This window comes from Spea bombifrons, chromosome 4 (assembly GCF_027358695.1).
Source record: "Spea bombifrons isolate aSpeBom1 chromosome 4, aSpeBom1.2.pri, whole genome shotgun sequence".
Lineage (NCBI taxonomy): Eukaryota > Metazoa > Chordata > Amphibia > Anura > Pelobatidae > Spea > Spea bombifrons.
The window spans coordinates 12,169,146-12,178,557 of record NC_071090.1 but is presented as its reverse complement, the minus strand read 5'-3'; the positions used below and the strand labels follow the sequence as shown (position 1 = coordinate 12,178,557).

General features: G+C 37.4%; 1 protein-coding gene across 2 annotated transcripts in view; it reads right to left on the bottom strand.

The window, feature by feature from the left end:
• Positions 1–696: 696 nt before the first annotated feature.
• GABRG2 (gamma-aminobutyric acid type A receptor subunit gamma2) overlaps positions 697–9,412 on the bottom strand; it is a 47,718-nt gene continuing 39,002 nt past the window's right edge. Inside the window, exons 9-10 of one of the 2 annotated variants that reach the window (XM_053464718.1) lie at positions 5,077–5,100; positions 697–2,115 (exon numbers count right to left, since the gene is read on the bottom strand). In XM_053464718.1, coding sequence (XP_053320693.1) covers positions 1,840–2,115; positions 5,077–5,100 — 300 coding nt within the window. In that variant the 3' untranslated portion in view covers positions 697–1,839. The remainder of the gene's footprint in view (positions 2,116–5,076; positions 5,101–9,412) is intronic. The other variant, XM_053464719.1, reaches the window with a different exon arrangement.

Sequence of the window (9,412 nt, the reverse complement as noted above, 5' to 3'; positions counted from 1 at the left end):
GCGGCAATCATTATCACAATGGCTGCTCTCTAGAACGCTTACTTTGATAATAGAAAATGGTACTGTACTCATTCATAAATTCTAATCATAATTAAAAAGTCTATAGAAGTAGACTTCCGAATACCTGTCCTTCACCATCCTCTCATTCTGTACACAGAGCATTGGCTTACATGGCACAGCCTAGCATGTTTTTAAGCAACATAGTTAATACATGCCTTTAAGCTGATAATTTGGGAACATGCCCTACTTTATTAAGACACCTCAGGGGCAATGTTAAGCCAACGTCAAATGCTGTGAAATCAGTGTAGCAACCAACTGAATGCTTCTTCTTGCTGATCTAAATTTAGCTCATGAGTGTCATCGGGCCCTTCATGCAATACAAACCATTGTTGGATCATTTTTGGTAATGTTTTCCCTGATGTAAAAATGCCCAGGTTAAAACGTGCATATTATATTAAATGTATAAAATGTTTACATGTTTATGGTACAACTTATAATATTAGTGACCAACTTTTTTGAGTGTCAAAAAAGGAGGACATCTAGATAGGTGTATTTAAATGAAGCCAGTTCCTCAATCACTGGAATTGATCGGTATTCTTTGATATTTTTGTTTGGCTCTATTAGTGTTTTCTTAATACAAATGAGTATAGAAGAATCGAATCTGAGGTCTGTGATGCAATCTAGAACATAACATAATTATTTGGACTGTTGTGCACAAACGGGTTGGGCTAATAATTTTTTGTCAAGTAAATGGTATTCCTCATTCATGTTCTCATGATTCTCCAAATATGTTTAAATAATGTTAGTAATGTGACATTGACTTATTAAATTCCAAGTCATTTTGTAATGCATAATAATATAACGTGTAAGAAATATAATCGGACTTGATTAATTTTAGCAACAGGGTGCTGTGACCATTGTATTACATGAGGAAAATGCATTTGCAACCTAAAGGAAAAGAAAATATCTACATAGCTAAATAGAAATATAAAATCCAAAAGACAAACAGTAGACATTTGCAATCATTTTCCTCTGTTCCCTTTGGCAAGCGTTTAAAAAACTAAATGGGGAGAAGGAGTGAAAAAGCAGATTGTTTTATACTTTGATATCCTTAAGGCATTAAAGGATGGTAGTTAAAAAAAGTGCAGAATATATTAATTTTCATGCATGATAGCTTAGGTAGTTAAGGTCAAGGGAAAAGATGGAGTCAATCCATTGTCATATCTAACACAGCACAGGCTGACAAAGCAGGAAAATGTAAAACTGGTGGTACAGAACATATGCGGGTTGACCTTAATTGATGCATGCATTAACTGTTTTTTTTCCTATAGAATACATGATTTAAATTAATAAAATTATTTACAGAATTGTACATATGCGCAATAACTAGTTGCTGTAAGGTTTTTGCTATTTTATAAAAATGTTTTTTTTTCTCCTGCTTTAAAAGAATAGACACATGAGTAAAAGATTTAATTACATAAATGTAATAGAGTAGAAAATAATTTTTAAAGAAGAAGAGGATGGTGTCTTTAATTAATAAATTGAATTCATTACTTCTTTAACAAACTTCATCATTCCTATTAAGATCAACCTCCGTGTTCCTTTAACATCACATACTATTTAATATTTGACTTAACATTTGTTCTGTAAACAAGTTTTTCCATATATGGTCATTGAAATACTAAGCTATGGCACTCTGTAAATTTGAGACAAAACGTATAGTGTTTGGAAACACATCCCATACGACTAAATAAAGAAATTCATATTTAAAAGAAATTAAATAAGTTTTATAAGGCCCGTATCACTTTACTATATGCATTATATATTTTTTTCTCTATTTTAAAGGTAGAGGTATGATACCCAGTATACCAAATTAAACAAGCAGAAGGCTGTTGGGAAGAAAATCCGAGAATAGGAGTCAATTTTTGCAACACGAATATGTATTCTTCCATGTCTCCATGCACCAGTTCGGCAATCTTCAAAACAGCAGAAGAAGCTTGCACAATCTTTTCCATCTAGGCATTCATATCCATATTCTTCATCTCTTTCTTGTAGGTGTGTGGCATTATTCATTTGAATAGTTGCTGAACGTGGACGGATATCAATTGTTGGGGCCTAATAAATAATCACAAGTAAAAGAACATTAAAAACACCAACATAATTTAACTTTAGTAGACATTGATAATAATTTGAATAAACATGTATTTATTATATCATAACTTCTTTCCTACCAAATTAGCATTTACATTTTTGAATCAAGGAAAAAATGACCGCTATATAACATACCAAGACATTTTTTTATGCTTCAAACTTTGTGTGAACTGTCTAAAGAAGGCCCCTTTCTATTCCAGCAAGACTGTGCCCCAGTGCACACAGCAAGGTCCATAAAGACATAGTTGGGTGAGTTTGGTGTGGAAGAACTTGACCGGCCGCACAGAGCCCTGACCTCAACCCCATCTAACATCTTAGGGATGAACTGGAACAGAGATTGCGAGCCAAGCCTTCTTGTCCTACATCAGTGCCTGACCTCACAAATGCTCCATTGGATGATTGGGCAAAATCCCAAAGAAATACTCCAAAATCTTGTGGAAAGCCTTCCCAGAAGAGTAGAAGCTGTTATAGCAGCAAAGTGGGGACCAACTTTGTTTTATTTGTATTTATGTCCAAATATTTAGAATGCAATGTCATAAAAGCCCTGTTGGTGTAATAGTCAGGTGTCCCAATACTTTTGTCCATATAGTGTAAATAAAAGCAATGTAAAGAGTGATGATTTCAGAACAGGACTTATGCCAGTTTGTATAACTTATTTTCCCTGTATTAAAACAATCTTACTTTTCAAACAAATATCTCCACATGCTACATTTTTCTCCACATGTAAAGGTCTTCTTAAAATAATTTCAACTGTACAACAAATGCTTCTCTACAAAAGGAGAAAAATAGCAATTTTTTTTGTATAATTGTTTTTGTTTTCCTTTGGTATGATTTAAATGAATCAACTTCAGTAATCAACACTAAGAATTTAAATTTGTTTAAAGTTTGATGAGATCATTTGTTTTATTACTAAAAACCCCCCAGATAATTTAAAGAGAAATCCCAGTCATCATGTACCCTTTAATGTATATGATAATTGAATGGCCCCTTTAAATTTCCAGGAGTCTGAAGAATCCACCATACATTTGCCACTCCCCCGCTAAATGCAGTGCAGGAGATGCTTTTGGTCGAATACATCTCCATGAATGTTATATACTCACCTCCAGTCAGTTCCAAACCTCTGGGCGGGGGCCCCATGAGTCTCAAGCTTTTGCATTGATTTTAATAGGAGAGTTTTGCAGCCAATTAGTGGCAACACATGTAGGACCGTGGAGGAGAAGGGCAGCGGCTGCAAAATGGCTCCAAATGCTGTGTCAAGTAAGTTCTTTTTTTAATGTTCTTCTTTAGAGAGGGTGTCAGGGACATAAGTCTGTCCCTTTAACAAACATTTAAACCCAATTTGTGATATTTGCAAGAGCAATGTACAAATACTAAGCAAGGGCTATACATAACGTGTCAGGACTGGGTTAGGAGCTGGAGGTGTAGAAACCTAGAAGCAGGCAGTCCACACACTAATAGCAAAAGTCAATAAACAGTCCAGAGAGACTAGGCAGGTAGCACAGGGTCACAACGGGTTAACAAGCCTTGGTCAAGGTTCAGAAGACGGGCAGGATAATCCAGGATGTAAGCAAAAAGTCAAAAGCCTTCAAAAGAGGTCAAACAAGGTCAAGCAGGATCAGGTTGGGATAAACAAGCTATATCAAGAACATCAGGGAATGGTGACTGTACAAGACAAAGACCACAGCTTGGTAATACGCAAGCAATGAGTAAAGGGTCAGCATAGTTTATATAGGGCTGCAGGTAACCAGCTCTTCTCAGAAGTTACAGGTAATTAACTCCTTCAGAGCAGCATTGGCCAGGTATGCTCCTTCTAGTATCCCCACCAATGAGGATGCTCCTATGACATTAGGACATGCCCCCTGCCAGCTGCAGTTCACATATGGCGTCTAAGGTATTCTAGGCCATGAATGCGGCCTACTCCGCAAACACTGCGTATACATAACTTGAGGACTCAGATTTGGCCTATTCCTCGATCGTGCTGCACATCTAACTTGAGGCCGGGGATGCAGCCTATTTTTCAACTGCGTGGCCACATCAGGACTACGAGGGAACCTGGATGGAGCCACTTGAGGTAGGAGACCCGGTGCTGTGCAGGCACAAGCCTTCAGCCATGACATAACATGTATTATTGCGTAAGTTTAACTGACATGCATGCACTAAGATGTTTGCTTTTTGTTTTTGTACTAGTAGACATTATAGATTATACTTAATATTTAAGAAATGCAAGCATTTTATTCAATAAAAAATAATAGTAGGGAATGGGCTATTGCTTTAGGAATTGCAACTGATAGGTGAATTGCTCTTTTAAAAAAAATATCAGACCCCAATAAGTATTTTACAAATAAAGTCAAGAATCAGTTTGCCAATTAGCAAAAAGTATAGCCCAGGATTATACACATGCACTCGAACTACTGTTTACATGCCAGAATTTTTTTAAATAAACATATATATATATATTGATGCAGGAGCTAACCCTTACTTAACAAGTAAGAATTTGTCCATAGAGACAGACAACAAAATGAAGGTAGTGTACAGGATGCATTGCAGCTATAGTGAGCATTAACAGCTAATATCTGCAAATTCAACACAAAGACAAATTAGTGAAAATATTATCCTGCAAATGTTGGATCCATGACACAACTTTTACATTGTTTGTTTAAAAGCATAGTTTTGTGTGAGATGGAATGAGATGAAATATTCGCTTGTGCTTTCAAACAGTTAATTACCAATAACTTTTTCAAGATCAGACAGAACAGTGATATTGTGTAAATGCTGCTGAATCAACACATTGTTTGTCTTTTTTTTATATATTTTTTTCAATTTAGCATTTAGACTGTAACAACCAATCAAAGGTACTGAATTTCAGAACTGATAGTTGAATTCAGCAGATACATGCAGCAAATGTCCATTCCAGTAATAGTATACCTTGAAGGAAAACATCCAGAGAAGCTTTTGTTGTATAGATAGGAAAAGAAAGTAAGATTTTAAAGAAAAAGGAATTTATAAACACATATAAAATAATTGAAATAAAAAGCATAGCATTTTAAAATAAACCAAATGTAAAAAAAAATGAAATGCTTTATATCAGGTGAGGTAAAATCGGTATATCCAATCTAAAAAGTAAGGTATTACCATAAATCATGTATGTGCCAGAATTATATGTTGTATGCATGAATAAATACATAATGTAAATGTGAAGTGTCTTAAAAAAGTTTATTCTGAAATGTGTTCCAAAGCTAATGTGAGGTTTACATAAATAGCCTTTAGGGGCCATTTTTTTTAATTTATCTGGTTTAATGCAAGTTTATCCGTAATAACAACTAAACTAGGCAGCCAAACGTGGCTATATGCAGCCAAAGAGGACAGTGGAGACCGTACAAAACTACATTCGTCATCATTTTTCTTCCCCAGACAATAACTTTAGATAACATCGAGCTTTACAAGAATTAACTATGATGAACCAAATCATTAATTAATAACTTCTTAAGGACACAGGATATTTTACACTTGAGACACCCTATGGGAGTATGAACCATATATAAATGCATCGAGTCCAATAATAACTACAGGTGGTCTTTACAAAGAGCAGTGCAGCAGTGCAGGATTTACCTGTACCCTTCTCAACTGATGAGAAAATGAAGTAGTGATTGGTCAGCAAACAAATTGTACAACATGTGTTATGTACATGGGAGGATCCAGGGGGGCCACGGGGCAAAAACCCCTCCCGAGAAGATGGCAGTACATTAGGGGAGTAGGTAAAACAGGGCAATTCCCAAGTCCTGGCTTACTCTTTATCTCCCAAATTTCAAGGAGGAGAAATGGTTCAACAGGGTCACGGAACGATGCACTGTGTGCCCCCATGTTTGTGTCTGGTTATGTTGGTGTATGTGTGTTTTTATCTGGTTGTGTTTGTGTGTCTGAGCATGCTAGTGGATGTGACTGGGTATGCTTGTGTATGTGTCTGAGTATGTTGTTGTATGTGTCTCAGTATGTTATTACATGCATGTGTTGAGTGTACTAGTGTGTGTGTAGCTATGCTAGTGTGAGTGTCTGGGTATATGTGTTAGTTGGTCTGTCTGGTTGTGGTAGTGTGAGTGTGTGCTGTTGTGCATGTGTGTTGGTCTGTCTGGTTGTGTTAGTATGAGTGTCTACGTGTGTGCTATTGTGTAGGTGTGTCTGTGTGTGTGTATGGTACTGCAAGTGTCTGGTTGTGGTAGTCTGAGTTTCTGGGTATATTAGTGTGAGTATGTGGTTGTATGCATATCTGGGTGTGTGTGTTACCTGTAAAGTGAGTGCCCCCCCCCGAGTCAGGCTCTGGATCCCCCCAGGTTAGGTACATAAATAAGAAAGGTGTCCCCCTCTCCCCATACTATTATAATTGGGGATGGGGGATTCAAATATATTGAATACCATCTTAAGATGCCTTTGAAGGAGCACATCCCAGGAAAACATGAAAAAGCCCTACTTACCAATGTCCACCCTTTGATCACTAGGAGGATAGACTGTGAAAATCACAGTTCACCCCACTGTCTAACATAGCTTTAGCTGTCAGACAGATGACCTCATGTTTGACTCTAGAATACTTTGGAATACAGAGGAGCTCATAGTCGACTTAATGGCTGCAAAGTTCTTAGGTCTTGTGGCTGCAAAACAAACCCAAATCACCACCCCTCCATCTCCATGCTTGACAATTGATGTGAAGTGTTTGTGCTTAAATGCTATGTTTGGTTTTCAACAAACATGGCAATGTGCATTATAGCCAAACAATTCCACTTTGGTCTTGTCATTGTTCCAGAAGTTTTGTGGTTTGCCATACTTGTTCCGTCTTTTTTTAAATTTACTGTCATGAATTTTAACATTTACCATGCTAACTGAGGCCTGAATTGCATGGTCTGACCTTGGAGTGAATTTGCTGGGACATCCACTCCTGGGAAGATTGGCAACAATCTTCAATGTTTGACTTTAAATTGTTTGGACATGGCCTTATGTGCCATGTATTCCCTCATTGGTATTGTGTTAACACACACAATTCCCCAGACCAGCAAACTGCTAAAACTTCGGCTTTTATAAAGGTTGTCACACTTGGTGATGATCAATCAAGGGCATTTGATTAGAAACACCTATCTACTTAGCATCTTAATTTGAGGGTGTATTTAGCTTTTCATAGATGGCTTCTCCACTTTGGTTTTATTTTGATGAATGAATCATGACACTGTGTAATACATGGTGTTTATTTGAGGTTGTATTCAACCTATTTTAATTTTTAGACCTGCTAAGAAACAGATGGTTGTTATGTCCTGATGTATAAAACCATAGAACTCAAACAAGGTGTACTCTATTTCACACAAATGTATATATATATATATATATGTGTGTGTGTGTATATATATATATATTATATACACACACCCTCTGGCCACTTTATTAGGTACACCTGTTCAATTGCTTGTTAACAAAATAGCTAATCAGCCATTCACATGGCAACAACTCAATGCATTTAGGCATGTAGACGTGGTCAGGACAACTTGTTCAAACCGAGCATCAGAATGGGGAATGGTCCAAAAAAGAGAAAAAAAACAGAAAATATCCAGTGAGTGGCAGTTGTGTGGATGTAAATGCCTTGTTGATGTCAAAAGACAATGGAAAGGCTAGTTTGAGATGACAGAAAGGCAACAGTAACTCAAATAACCACTTGTTACAACCAAGGTATACAGAATACCATCTCTGAACGCACAACACATTGAACCTTGAAGCAGATGGGGTACAGCAGCAGAAGACCACACCAGGTTCCACTCCTGCCAGATAAGAACAGGAAACTAAGGCTACAATTTGTGCAGGCTCACCAAAATTGGACAGTGGAAGACTGGAAGAATGTTGCCTGGTCTGATGAGTCTCGATTACAGCTGGACATTTAGATGGCAGGGTCAGACTTTGGCGTAAACAACATGAAAGCATGAATCCAACGGTTCAGGCTGGTGGTGGTGGTGTAATGGTGTGGGGCCCTTTAATTACGATTGATCATCGTTTAAACGCGACAACCTGCTGACCATGTCCATCCTTTTATGACCACAGTGTACCCATCTTCTGGTGGCTACTTCCAGCAGGATAATGCACGATGTCACAAAGCTTACATCATCTCAAAGTGGTTTCTTGAACATGACAAGGAGTTCACTGTACTCCAATTGCCTCTATAGTTACCAGCCCTTTGGGCTGTGGTGGAACGAGAGATTTGCATCATGGATGTGCAGCCGACAAATGTGCAGCAACTGCGTGATGCCATCATGTCCATATGGACCAAAATATCTGATGAATGTTTCCAGCACCTTGTAGAAAGTATGCCACAAAGAATAAAGGCAGTTCTAAAGGCAAAAGGGTGTCCAACCCGGTACTAGCAAGGTGTACCGAATAAAGTGGCCAGTGAGTGTATATATACACTGAATGTGCTCAGTGATGCTTTTCCATGTTGACAGTGCATACAATAAGTTTAGACCTGTCTACAAAATTCTATACATGATTTTTGTTCATCTAGAAAATCTGACTAAAATGTTTTTCTGTTACCTTTCACTGTAGGCTAGCAGTCATAGCCTACATTATATGAATGAAAACTTTGTTTTTATATAGGCCATTCAGCTGCTAAATATTTATTTTTTACCTCCTTTAAATTTAATCAAGTTGTAGACACTTCATTTAATGGACACATGGCTAGGAGAAACTAATCCAGAGGGCCTTATTGTCATATAAGGAATTTACTAATGGCTAAAACAATACAGAAATGCTATTACACATACAGTATATACAGGGCTGGTTGGGAAGATCATATATATCTCTTGTAACCAGTCAAGTTACACTATGACAGTTTGTGTCTAGCCAGCACAGCCTCCATAGCATTCATCTTGTATACATGTCTGCACCTCTGCCTTATTTTGGCCTCTTGGGAGTATTTCCCTAAAAGAGCAGAGCCGCGTCACGCATCATGGGAACAGCCTCTCCCCCATTCCTGGTTAACGGAGCTGATACCAGGGAGGTGTGGACAAAGAAAGAAGACAGAAGAACAAGAAGAGGCAAGAGAAGAAGCAGAGCTGTGGGAAATGATAATCTTCCTTTCCAACTCTGGTTAAAGAATCTGCTTTTTTAGCAGTATTTGCAAGATTATAAGTATTAATTCCAATAACACTTAAATCATGTTTTTTTTGATAAACAGGTGATGATGTTCTCTCCATAGTATACTTCGTGATGGTGATGATATGTATTCACTGTGTTT